The 12826-nt window shown below is 49.0% G+C and overlaps 1 protein-coding gene across 3 annotated transcripts; it reads left to right on the top strand.

Annotated features, from left to right (window-relative positions):
- Nucleotides 1-2183: 2183 nt before the first annotated feature.
- Nucleotides 2184-11331, top strand: NEFL (neurofilament light chain). 3 transcript variants are annotated; one of them, XM_044437561.1, is made up of 4 exons: nucleotides 2184-3242; nucleotides 7347-7471; nucleotides 9862-10202; nucleotides 10774-11331. In XM_044437561.1, the coding sequence occupies exons 1-4, from the start codon at nucleotides 2184-2186 to the stop codon at nucleotides 10926-10928; spliced, it is 1680 nt and encodes a 559-aa protein (XP_044293496.1). In that variant the 3' UTR covers nucleotides 10929-11331. The 3 variants fall into 3 exon arrangements, with proteins under 3 accessions (XP_044293496.1, XP_044293495.1, XP_044293494.1); XM_044437560.1 differs by having other exon boundaries at nucleotides 10702-11331; XM_044437559.1 differs by having other exon boundaries at nucleotides 9862-10205; nucleotides 10690-11331.
- The last annotated feature ends 1495 nt before the right edge of the window (nucleotides 11332-12826 follow it).

Below are 12826 nucleotides of genomic sequence, written 5' to 3'. Positions count from 1 at the left end.
AGATCCAAGGCCACCTCTTGGCAGCTCTGCCAAGGTGATCAACATCCACCCGCAGGACAAGATGCTGCTGGTGTGCAAAATGTAGAACATGGAGCAGCGGTTATGCAGCCACTTCCCACGTTCACCAAGAATTTACACAGCATGTGTTGCACCATTGTGGGATGTTGCAAACTCTCCAGGATTTCTGTGGCTCATGTTAAAGGCATAGGAGACCAACATGCCAAGGGGAAAAGTTACAGGTGTGGCAGCCAAAATCTGTGTGAGTATAGGCAGTGATGTTCTGGTATCTGGTGCACACGGCTGTGGGCATTTAGACAGCAAAAGTTCCCACAACACCCACATGCACTCAGCCAATCCCATGCTGGGGGTGATAACAGGTGGGTGGCGGCGGCGGGGGGGGGGGAGGTTGGTCTGCACATGCATAGACTCCCTCCCTCACTCTATTTGCTTTATTAGCACTAACACCCCTCTTCTTTTCCCCCAAGGAACCCTCTTCTTTGTCCTCCCTATTTTATCCTCATAATAACCCTGTGAGGTAGGTTAGGCTAAGAGTCAGAGGAATTCACTGATTGATTCATGAAATGCAGTTCCATTTGAAATCAGTATGGATTTCTCCAACATCCCTTGGTGTGGTGTCCCACAGATCTAGTGAGCTCCAGGACTGAGGGTCCCAGGTCCCTGTCCACACCCCAACCTCTGCACCACCCTGGATCTCTAGCCAGTAATCCCATTTCTGATCATTTCCATCATGGCAAGCTTTGTTTGCTCACTGCTGCATGCTGGTTGATTTTTTCACCTAGCTATTAATGTAAGAGTTTAAGAGTGTGGGACCAGGACTCCAGAGATCCGGCTTCTAGTCCATGCTCAGCCATGGAACTCACGGGATGACTTTGGGCCAGTCACAATCTCTGGGCCCAACTTACCTCACAGGGTTGTTGTTGTGAGGATAAGATTGAGAGGAGGAGAATTATGTAAGCTACCTTGAGTTCCTTGATAGGAACAAAGGAGCAATATACATATAATTAATAGATAAATTGATGATGATGATGATGATGATGATGATGATGATGTGTTTCAGTGTATGGGCCCTAAGCTACACCAGCCATAAGCAAGGAGGAGGAGTCAGTGTGCTCTGGAGAACCATGGAGATTGCAAAAGCACAGAACATTTCTGGGAGCACCTCGATGGGTGATCCTCCCCAAGATTCCAGTAGGACACAGCACGCTCAGTGGACATGAACTATTGCCTGCTCAGTGGAGGAAACAGAAAAGTGGAGGAATGGAATGGGCGAACCTGGGAAAGGGCCTGGCTGGCTGGTGAGGACCCTGACTATGTTCTGTGGCAGGACCCACATGCAATCGCAGTGCCGCCATGCTGGATCAGGCCAGGGGCCACCCGGTCTGTGCACACAGTGGCCAGGCCACAAGCAGCAGCGGAGTGCACAGTGGGCACCCACCCAGGCCCCCCAGCAGCTGGTGCACCTACCACCCCCAGTGCAGTTGGTCGCATAGAACCATCAGGACTGGCAGCCACGGGCACCTTCTCCTTTTACAGCTGTCGAGACTGGAGGCCATCACTACACCTGGTGGAACCAAACTCTTTCCTTTACTGGGATGAAGGTATTCCTTGTCTCTGTCCAGCCTCTCCCCCAGTCAGGTTCACGGGATGACCCTACCGGGCTGTGGGCGCGGACGAGGGGTAGAAGAAGCCCCCCCCCCGGGGATTTTCTTCACCCCTCGCGCAAGGCTGTCCTAGAAGGGGTGAAAGGATGTCTTTCAACAAGGCTGCGGGCAGCGGCTAAGCAGGCGTGGCGTGCAAAAGGGGGGCCACCCTAACCCCCCACCCATCGCCTGGAGAGACCCTTTCGCTCCCGCCACGAGGGCGCGGGAGGACAAGCTCTGGCAAGGGCCGCCGGACGGGCCCCGGCCCCGCCTGCCGCGCCTTCCCCTTCGCCTTTGCCTTGGCGCAGGCGGCGCGGCTTCTCCTCGGCGCGGCGCGGCGCGGCGCGGCGGCGAGCTCGCCTGCGTTGCGTCAGAGCCTCCTGGGCGCATAAATAGGCGCGGGCGGGAGCAGCCAGCCGCAGAGCAGCCTCTCCCCGCCAGACGGTGGCTTCGCCTCTCCTCCCTCTCCCCGCTCCTTCCCCGCTCGCAGCGCCTGAGCGGCCGCTGCCCGCCGGCCTCACCATGAGCACGTACGGCTACGAGCCCTACTTCCCATCGTACAAGCGCCGCTTCGTGGACAGCTCGTCCCGGGTGCACCTGTCCAGCGTCCGCAGCGGCGGCGGCGGCGGCTACGCGATGGCTCGCTCCACTTACTCGACCCTGTCGGCGCCCGTGTCGTCCGTGTCGGTGCGCCGCAGCTACGCGTCCTCGTCGTCGTCCTCGCTGCTGCCGTCCGTGGACAGCCTGGACCTGACGCAGGTGGCGGCCATCAGCAACGACCTCAAGACCATCCGCAGCCAGGAGAAGGCGCAGCTGCAGGACCTGAACGACCGCTTCGCCTGCTTCATCGAGCGCGTGCACGAGCTGGAGCAGCAGAACAAGGTGCTGGAGGCCGAGCTGCTGGTGCTGCGGCAGAAGCACGCCGAGCCGTCGCGCTTCCGCGCCCTGTACGAGCAGGAGATCCGCGAGCTGCGCCTGGCCACCGAGGAGGCCACGCACGAGAAGCAGGCGCTGCAGGGCGAGCGCGAGAGCCTGGAGGAGACGCTGCGCGCGCTGCAGGCGCGCTACGAGGAGGAGATCCTCAGCCGCGAGGACGCCGAGGCGCGCCTGCTGGAGGTGCGCAAGGGCGCCGACGAGGCGGCGCTGGCCCGCGCCGAGCTGGAGAAGCGCATCGACAGCCTCCTCGACGAGCTGGCCTTCCTCAAGAAGGTGCATGAAGAGGAGCTGGCCGAGCTGCAGGCCCAGATCCAGTACGCGCACCTCTCCGTCGAGATGGACGTCTCGGCCAAGCCCGACCTGTCCTCGGCGCTGCGCGACATCCGCGCCCAGTACGAGAAGCTGGCGGCGCGCAACATGCAGAACGCCGAGGAGTGGTTCCGCAGCCGCTTCACCGTCCTCACCGAGAGCGCCGCCAAGAACACCGACGCCGTCCGCGCCGCCAAGGACGAGGTCTCCGAGAGCCGGCGGCTGCTCAAGGCCAAGACGCTGGAGATTGAGGCCACCCGCGGCATGAACGAGGCCCTCGAGAAGCAGCTGCAGGAGCTGGAGGACAAGCAGAACGCCGACATCGCCTCCCTGCAGGTGCGTCCCGGGGCGCGCGCGCGTGCGCGTGCTCGTGGCGCTGGGGGGCTGGTGTGCGCGGCCGGGCGCGCGGGGCCGCCTTGCCTTTCCTGGTAAGCCGGCGTGGTGGTGAGGTGGGGGGGGGGGAGCGTTCTGCCCTCCTGCAATGGGGCGCTCGCGGAAGGCTGCCCCCTTCTCTGCCCTTGGCATCGTTCCCGTCCCCGCCTCCCCCCCCCCCCGGACATCACACAGCGCCGCAGCGTTTCACGCAGGGGAACAGGTACCTGCAGGGACAGCCCGTGTGCGTGTGTCTTTAAAGGACTCGCCTGCTTGTAAAATGCACAGGGGACAGGAAGGTTTCCGGGGAAAAGGCTCATGCAGAAAGATTCAGGGGGCAACAGGGGATGAAGCTCCTGCCGAAAAAAGCTAGCTAATCTGGGGGGGGGGGGGTGAGTGCAGCAGAGGCCCCACAGAGCACAGGATCGGGGTCTCCTAGATATTCAGGGCTCCAAATGAAAGAGCAGAATTTTGAGGGTGTGGCTATCCGGGAAGAGGCACAGGGGCTTGAGTGCCCATCCTGGCAGCCCTGCTCCAAATCCACGCCTCCAAACTTTGCAAAAGAGTTTAGGGACACAAGTCCCCCCCGCATCTGTTCTGTTGCTGGGATCCCCTCCCATCAAAAAAATCTGGTTTGCATTCTGTCATTTCTCTCTCCTTTTAGAAATTACTCAGTATGGAGGTGGCAGGCAGCCTGATTTTGATTTTCTGTAACCTTTCTTTTGACTGGGCAGGGGGAAAAAAGTCTTGCCATGTGGTACTGAAAGGGCAAAACTCTTTGCAGCCTCAGTTTTGCCTGGCATTATTATGTAATTTGGCTCACAAGAAAATCACAGCTCAAGAAAGCGGGCATCCTTAGTGTGTTTTCATTCCAAGCCTAATCCCATGTGCTTGAGAAGATATCTGATGGATTTTAATGGTCCTCACACCTAGGGAATTGTTTTTTATAATAACTATTGATCAGCCTATCAGCTCCATAACCGGTCAGTTCCATTCAGTGACTTGGGAATAAGCCACGCCAAACTTGGTTAGACTTGATCAGATAGAGACCTGGACGATTTGTTTAGGTTTTGAGGTGGGTGTTACCAGTAAAGTCTTGGTGGCACCAACATTAGCGGGGTGGGAGCTGTCCAGGGTCCTGAACCCAATCGCCAAATAGCTGCAACACGCCAGGAAGCTCCTTTAAGGTTGGGACTGAAATCCCGACCTTACAGCACTGCCTCTGTGCTCCTAGTTGGAGTCTTTAGGCTTGTCTGGGCATTTTCCTCTGAATTTAGGGAGTGGTGGCAAGTGGTCGCCATTGCTTGTGAGAGCTCTCAGTACTACTGGAGCCAAACATAGACTGCTGGCTGCAGGAGAAGAAAATCCCCCCACCCCCAGCCCACTGCAGCAGTTCACACTGTGCACGGTACACTTGGATCTGTGTGGGTACACTATCATCTAGTTTTCTTGCCATCTGGGGCTCAGTGCCCCACCAGTCAGACCCAGACTGTTCACTGCATCCAACAACCCTCATCCACTGGCTGCTAAGATCAGTACATGCAGGCTGCTGGAGAAATTTGCAGTACTTGTCATTTTCGCCTGGCTGTCACTGAAACACTTAGTTGGTTTAAGTTCTTTGTTCTGCCTTAGCTGGGTTGAGGGTTGGCATTTTTCTGCCTTGTTGTGCTTTTTAAAGCAAAACGATCCCAAAAAATAAAATTAAGAAAAGCCCTTCTGGGTGTAGCCAGACACAGAGGCCGCAGAAGTTTCCAGCAGGCAATGGTGCAATGCACCAACTCCCCCCGCCCCCGGCGGTTCCCACCCCCTGCCCCCCGTCAGCCCCACCCAATTTAAGCCATGAGCTGTCCAGATACCAAGCTCTGAAATGGATAGCTGCTTGTTATAATCCATGACTGCAACTTTGGATCTGCAAACCTATACAGCTTCAATCCAGTTTACTCTTAAGAGTCTTGCATCAATAAACTTGGGGGTAAATCTTCATTGTACAATCATAAGACTAGAAGGGCTTCCAAGAGGATTTAATTCAGTATTTGAGTGAAAGCATGCTTTTGAAGTAAACTCTTAAATCTCGATTTCAGTTTATGGGGTTTAATTCGTTTTTTTAAAGATTAGGCTTCATGGGAGTTTTGAAGTTGGCAGGGACATCTTATGGAATTTCTTTTAAAACATAACAATCTAAGCTCATTCCTCAAGGGCTCCCCACACTTTATTGATTAGAGATTTAGTCTGGTGAAGAGGTAAGATCAAACTTTTCAAGTAAATTACTAATTTTTGTTCTGTTGTGACATTTTGCAATAATAATAATAGGATAGTGGTAAGAGCACAGTTGTAGGTTTTGTCTGGAATTTAATGAGAAATTCACAGAATTAAAAAGAGTGTAAAATTTCTCCCACTCTGCAAAGATAAAGCAAAATAAAACAAAACAGTTTTACAAAGTAACCTCAGTTATCCACAAAACCATAAAAAAATACCTCCAATTGATTCTGATCAGTATTGTTGCAATTTAACAAACAGCTCAAATTACAAGTTGATTAAGCTTCAGTGTTGGAAAAGTGATGTAGTTCTAAACACCCAGAAATCACTATATCCATATTCTTTGCTTCATTAGAATACATGCATATTATATTGTAGCAATTACTTAAATATCATTTTAATGAGTGTTTGCTTGTGCACAGGTATATATTTTCCCAAAGAGCCTATTTAAACACAATTCCCTTTTTGTTCTATGACATGCTTATTTGCTCTTATGCCGAAAGGCTGAACTGAAATGTTCCTTGCATTTAATTACACTGATGCATTCTTTATAATTTTCATTAGCAAGATCCTGATGAAAAATCTGAAAGGTATGAGTAGGCAGGAGTGTGGTGGGAAATAAAACACTCTTGTTGTGGATTAAACATCCCCTGTAATTGGCATTCTAATTCAAAAATCAGTTAAATGGAACCAGTTGGAATTTAAGATCCAAGATTTCTGTGGGTGATTACTGGACCCATGTTAGTCCATTTCAGCAAAACCACAAAGTGGTTTCCAACACCATAAAGACTAATATATTTATTATTGCATAAGCTTATATGGATCTAGCTTGGGAAAGCTTATGTCATAATGTATTTCTTAGTCTTTAAGGCATTTTGTGATCTTTGAATGAGAAGGGCATCCTATTCATAAACAGATTGGATATATCCCATACCAGGAAAGCATGCAAAAAATGAAGAAAATCAGATTTACACATCTGTGGGTTATAAGTTTTGTGTGGATAGGCATCATGGTGGGTTGAATTAGTATATTCAACTAATTCTAATCCCAGTTCTTATGTATGGATACCTGCAGCAAATTTATGGAGTAGAAATTGTGAGCTATACCTGCATAGGACAGTGTTTGTCCCTTAGAATGAATAGAATAGAAGCGTTGATTTTAGACTGACTCATGTTTAAAGTAGAGCCTATTGAAATCAGTAGAATTTAAAGTAGTCAGGGTGACTGCCTTGCCCCATTGATTTCAATGGGTCTCTGTAGAGCATGACTTCACCTGCATCCCCCTCCCTCCCTCCAATAAATAAATAAAATAAAATAAATAAATCCCGGTTTTGAACATTCATGAACCTTTTATTAATTATGGGAATACAAAAAACCTGTCAATGTTGTTGGACTCTAACTTTCATCATCCCTTGCTATTGGTTATGCTGGCTAGGGCTGATGGGAATTGCAGTCCAACAACACTGAGAAGGCCACACATTCTTGCTGACCCTTGCTTTAGTGGATTACAGGAAAATGCCCGGAGAAGTGCGATACTTCATGTGAAATGAGGAGGAAGCCTTGGGTGTTACAGAGCCATCTGAAGCTGCTGGGTCTGACATTGTGCCCGTCTAGTACTGTTAACACTGACTGGCAGCACTTTTCTGGGATTTCTCTGGGAGCTGGAGATGCTGGAACCTGAAACTATCACCTTCTGGATGCAAAACGGAAGGTGCTCTGCCACTGAGCAATGCACATGCCCTGCCCCAGATGAATCTTCATCCATGGATGAAGAATATTCTCTCTTATTTAACCTTTTTCTTCCTCCCCACAGGAAACGGTCGGTAAATTAGAAAATGAACTGAGAACCACAAAGAGTGAAATGGCCAGGTATCTGAAGGAGTACCAGGACCTTCTAAATGTGAAAATGGCTTTAGATATCGAAATCGCAGCATACAGGTAATCTTGGGGAGAGCAATTATTCTGCAGTCATACATTTATTTGGGTCCTTGTATTAAAAAATGTATTTTTCATGCTCAGTTTCTTTTTGGTGTTGAAGCCTGTGATCTTCACAGCCTTATCCGCAGAACCCACAGATGGAATCAAGGGGTTTCGTTTGCATATAGCACAAGCAGACAACAGAGATGGAAAATCTGGTCCCCAGCTGAAATTAGCTCCCTTCTGGCTAGTTGCAGAATAACTGACTGAGTGATCCCATTTATTTCAGTAAAAATGTGGGATGACTGTCTAGTTTCACTGTTGGCCCTGCTCACCACCACCATGTGGACCTGACAGCTTACCTCCAAGAGATGTGGTCCTCAACAGAAAAAGCCTTCCTCACCTGGTTGTATTCCTTCCACCTATCACAAAAGCACCTTCAGCCAGACTTCATGGTGGTTAAATGAAGCACAGATGTTGGGCTGATGTTAATTCAAGGACTCAACTCTTGATAAGCTCTCAAGACCCACATTCCAAAGGTGTGCAGGGCCTCGAGCAAAAGGGGTAGAGCAAAAGGAGGGTCCAACACACTAGCGCAAGCTCTTACTGCCAGAAAAGAACCCCTAGGTGAGGTGTTTCAACCTTTCAGAATGTGGAATAAAGTGGGAGGAGGCACAAAGTCTAGGAAACCACTTAATTATTGAGAGCTGGGGGCAAAATGGGAACAAGCTGTTGATATGCTGAACGTCATGACCCTCTGAATGAATGTCAGATTGGGACTGAAGGTGGACCAGATCTTCTACTGTCCTCCAGGCCATGATGGGACAGCCCTCCCATGAGGGCTGCATGCGCCAGGTCTTCCACTGCATCTGGAACGAGGCATCCCAAAGGGGTTCGTGGGTACTGCACGTGCAATTTCTGCCAGAAGATGGAGGCAATGCCCATGGGGCAGAGACATGGCTTTGATGGCCTCGTTGATGATGGATCAACCTGCCCATGTGCAGCTGCTCAAGAGAGGGCTGCACTATCGGTTTTTACAGCAGCTTTCAGTGTTAGTTTTAGAGAGGAAGTAAAGGAACCTTCTTGTGAACTCTGGCTTCAGGTTTTTAATAGCCCTTGTCCTTGCGCAAGGCATCCTCAGTGGGCCACTCAGAGAGTCTACCTTCTCACCACCGTGGTCACCAGCTGCTTTTGCTCCTCCTCCTCTTTCTCATCATTGCTACCACTTCCTGACTGGACAGGAAGTCCGTGAATTGCCAGTGGGTTTGCTCTGCCTTATCACCACCAATGTTGTCAGGGCCAGGGCAAGAAGCAGGTGAAGAGGTAGGTGGTAATGATGAAGATCAGGAGCAACTCCAGAAGAAACTTGCCAGGGGGACAAGCTGGAGCGTGGACCCCAAGCAGGTGCCCAGTCATGACTACCCTTGACACCACTCTTGTTCCTCATCCTCAAATAGTTCCTGCCATTTCACAGAGAAACATTTTTCTACAAGTCACCCCCAAATTGACCTGCATCATCTGCATATAGTTCTGAATGGAGTTCTCCACATGCCTACCAGTAGTAGGATGGCTGAAAGGTCAGTCACTTAAATACTGACAGAGATAAATAAAAGCCAGTCTTTGCAGTTTCTAACCAATTGGTGCTAGAAAATCGATTAGTGTTTTGAGCTGAAACATTGATGTCAAATAGATATGTTTTTGATTAATCGGTACTGGACAACCACATGTCGGGGATTACATGAGCCGAGCCCGCTGGAGCTGGAGGTCAGACTAGGTAGCCCAGGAGACCCCTTCCAGCTCGCTTTGTTTCTATGTAATGCTGCAATCCTAGAGACCTGGGAGTAAGTCACATTGGATTCAGCAGGGCTTGCTTCTGTGTAGATGCGTTTAGGATGGGTGTTTCACTGAAGGAGTATGTATTTAGCTCCTTTGATCTTTGCATATTGTCCATCTCCTTCTATCTTCTTTACTTCATCTCATGCTCTTAAAACACACTCTGTTCTAGTATTGGTGTAGAGCCTATACATGGCTTGATCGCCAGGACCTTATTTACCCCTTCATGATTTGAATTGAGCTCCGAAGAAAGACTGGGTAGGACTATCGCAGGGGCATATGTTCTCTGAAGATGAGAATGGCCTGGTGGCTTGAAAGCAACCATGTTCGACCTCGGTGGGGAGGTGGTGGGAGATGCATATTTAGCCACGGACATTCATCCATGCATGGCTAACCTCTCTTCGTTTTTGTGTGCATTGTTGTGGCACGAGTTCCAGCAGATCTTTAGCTCCAATGAGAAGACTGCATTGCAGTCTCCTTCAATTCATCAACAAATCTCTGTCTTGTTGTGAATGGATGAACCAGCCCTGTGCGTTTTTCTCCCTGTTTTGTTTCATTTCCTTCCTTTCTCCTTCCAGAAAACTGTTGGAAGGTGAGGAGACCCGACTTAGCTTCACCAGTGTTGGCAGCATAAGCAGTGGCTACACGCAGACTGCTGGAACCTTTGGAAGATCAGCCTACAGCGGTTTACAGAGCAGCTCCTACTTGATGTCAGCCCGCTCCTTCCCTGCGTACTACTCCAGCCACGTGCAAGAAGAACAGATAGAAGTTGAGGAGACCATTGAAGCATCCAAAGTAGAACAAGCCAAAGAATCTCCCCCATCAGAAGGCGAGGAAGAGGAGAAGGAAGAGGGTGAAGAAGAGGGAGAAGGAGGAGAAGAAGCGGGAGAAGAAGGTGAAGAAGGAGGAGAGGAAGAAGGTAGTATCAATTAGTCCTTTAAAAAAGCCGAGTTTTGAGATCTAATGCTTGGAGCTAGACTTGAGCTTGAAGTGGACCCTATTGAAGGGACTTGATTTAATGATGGTACCAGAAACCTCTTGCATTTTACTTCAGTGGTTCCAAGCAGAGTCTTCTCCAAGTCATCACAGAATGCCAGTCATTTCATACTTAGCCTTACTTATAATGCTACCCTTACGACAACTGTTCTGTTTTGTAAATTCGAAGTGAATAATCCAAACACACAAAACTATTCTCTCAGTCACAAGTAGGCAGTATGCACAAAATGATAAAGATCTAACTTTCAGTCTGAATTACTAAAGTAAAAATAATTGTCTATCATAAGATCAATGACTCTTCTCTGTATAGATAGGGAATATTATATTGATTGATCATCCTATTCATCTGAATGATGGAATCATACCAGATTGCATAAAATGAACCTTTATTGGTGTGTTTTTCTTTCTAGGGGCCAAGGAAGTAACTGAAGAAGGAGGGGAGGAAGAAGAAGAAGGAGAGGGTGAAGGCGAAGGCGAAGGCGAAGGAGAGGGAGAGGGAGAGGGAGAGGGAGAAGGAGAGGAAGAAGGTGAAGAAGCAGGAGAAGAAGGAGGAGCTGAGGAAGCAGGTGAGGGAGAGAAAAAGGAAGGCAAAGATGAACAAGAAGAGGCTGGCGGAGATGAAGCACCCAAGGAAAAGAAGAAGGATTGATAATCTAAACCTGTATGTTGGTTTCCCAGATAGTTTAACTGAATGAGCTAAACTTGCTGTAACACATATTTAAATCCCCCAAACAGTCTTAGGTTTAATGAAATTAATTGTCTGTTTTTCTTTCTTTTTTCCTTTCGATGCAAATTAACCTGAATGCTTGCAGAGTGTCCCACTGGCTGCTCCTAAACCACGCATGGTGTCTTCTTACAGGTCCCAGAGCAATGTGCAATTCGGCTGATTTCAAACCTTAAATGTTTAAAAGGGGGGAAAGAAAAAGTGGGGAAGCCACAGATGAAGGGGAGGGGGGCAAAATATGTCTAAGCAACATTCAGAGTTGTTCTGAAAATCTTGGGTGGCAAAAATTATGAAGTTTGTGCAACCAAGCTAGTCAATAAAGTTACAGAGCTGCATACACAAATTTCTCATGGTGTGTCTTAAGAATTTCTTGGCTTATTTCAGAGGTTGCGTGTTTGAGAGAGAGAGTGGGAGCAAGAGTGAGCGAGCGAGGGCTTAATCCTATGAATGCTTACTCAGAAGAACAGGGTCAGGGAACCTATCTGACAAAGCTGATTCAGTATTAGGCACCTCATCTCTCATAATTGGTCCAGCTGGTGGGCACTGGTTTGAACTGGGACCCTACAGCAGCTGGATGGCCACATTGCATTGATGCAGTAAACTTCATGCTGCCCTTCTTACTATTGTAGTAGGAGTAGTAGTAGTTACCTTGCATGCATGCTCTGCCTTTCTTTCTCTTGCAAGGAAGCCAAGGTGGCTTGCAAGGTTCTCCTCTGCATTTTATCCTCACAATAACAACCCCGTTGAAGCCGAGATGATGAAATCCTTAAACAGAGTGTGAAGAAAATGCATTAGGAAGATACTACATAATAGCAACGGAAAGCAAGGAGACACATGAAAAGGGGAAACTGCAATCTGAGAGTCCTCATTAGCCCAGGAAGCAGTGGCTTGGTTGTTTTGGCATAGACCCAGCCTGGTGTGGACAGTGTTGTAGTGGTACCAAGACTTGCACGGTAGAAGCCCCCAGACTTTTTGACCATGGGGTCTTGTGCTATATCCTCAGACTGTCCTGCTCCATCTGAGTTTAGGTGCAGTTCTCACAGCAGCTGAGGATGTGGCTGAGAAAGAATTTTCCCAACAGAAGTACATTGTTTTGGGGACCTATCCCTGTTGTAATCTGAAATGTTACAACAGGGCTTGATCTTGAATTGACAGCTAATGGACATGTTTGCAAAAGCTGCTAGAACTGGTCTGCCTGCAGCTTCGGCCTCTTTGGGGTGCTGTGGAAATGCAACCCTCATCCAGGGAGCTTTATGGCCAATGGGACAGGCTAAAAATCTAATGAATGAATTAAGAGCACCTGAACTTCTAAATTTACCACTGTGCAATGCAGTACACTTTGGGCCAGTTGCTCACTCATGACCTAATCTACCTCACAGGGTTGTTGTGAGGATAAATGGAGCTATGTAAGCTTCCTTGAGTTCTTCACAATAGGAAAAAAGTGGGATATAAATGCAATGTATACATCAGTGTGCGTGACAGAGATGGGAAGTACACTAGAAATGCGAGCTGAACATATAATCCTGGCAAGGAAGTTGAGTGAACCTGCTCCAGCGCATGCAGCCATGTCTCCTGTGGCCCACTGAAAATAACTTTTTCTTGGACTTGAGACCCCCACTCACCTGATGCATAAATCAGAGCAGTTTGGATGGGAAAGGATACGCAGGGCTACGAGGAACGGTGCTCTACACCAGGAATTGAAAGGCCAGCTTCTGGACTAGGTTGCCCCTTTCGGGCACTAGACTGACAAGTCTCCTGAGCCCAGCGTGCTTCCTAACAACAGAAAATCTGACCCTTGGCCCCCAGTGGGGAAGAAATAGGCT

This window comes from Varanus komodoensis, unplaced genomic scaffold (assembly GCF_004798865.1).
Source record: "Varanus komodoensis strain SLA01 unplaced genomic scaffold, ASM479886v1 scaffold30, whole genome shotgun sequence".
Lineage (NCBI taxonomy): Eukaryota > Metazoa > Chordata > Lepidosauria > Squamata > Varanidae > Varanus > Varanus komodoensis.
Note: the sequence above shows the minus strand (reverse complement) of the source record. Positions and strands in the feature narration are given on the sequence as shown.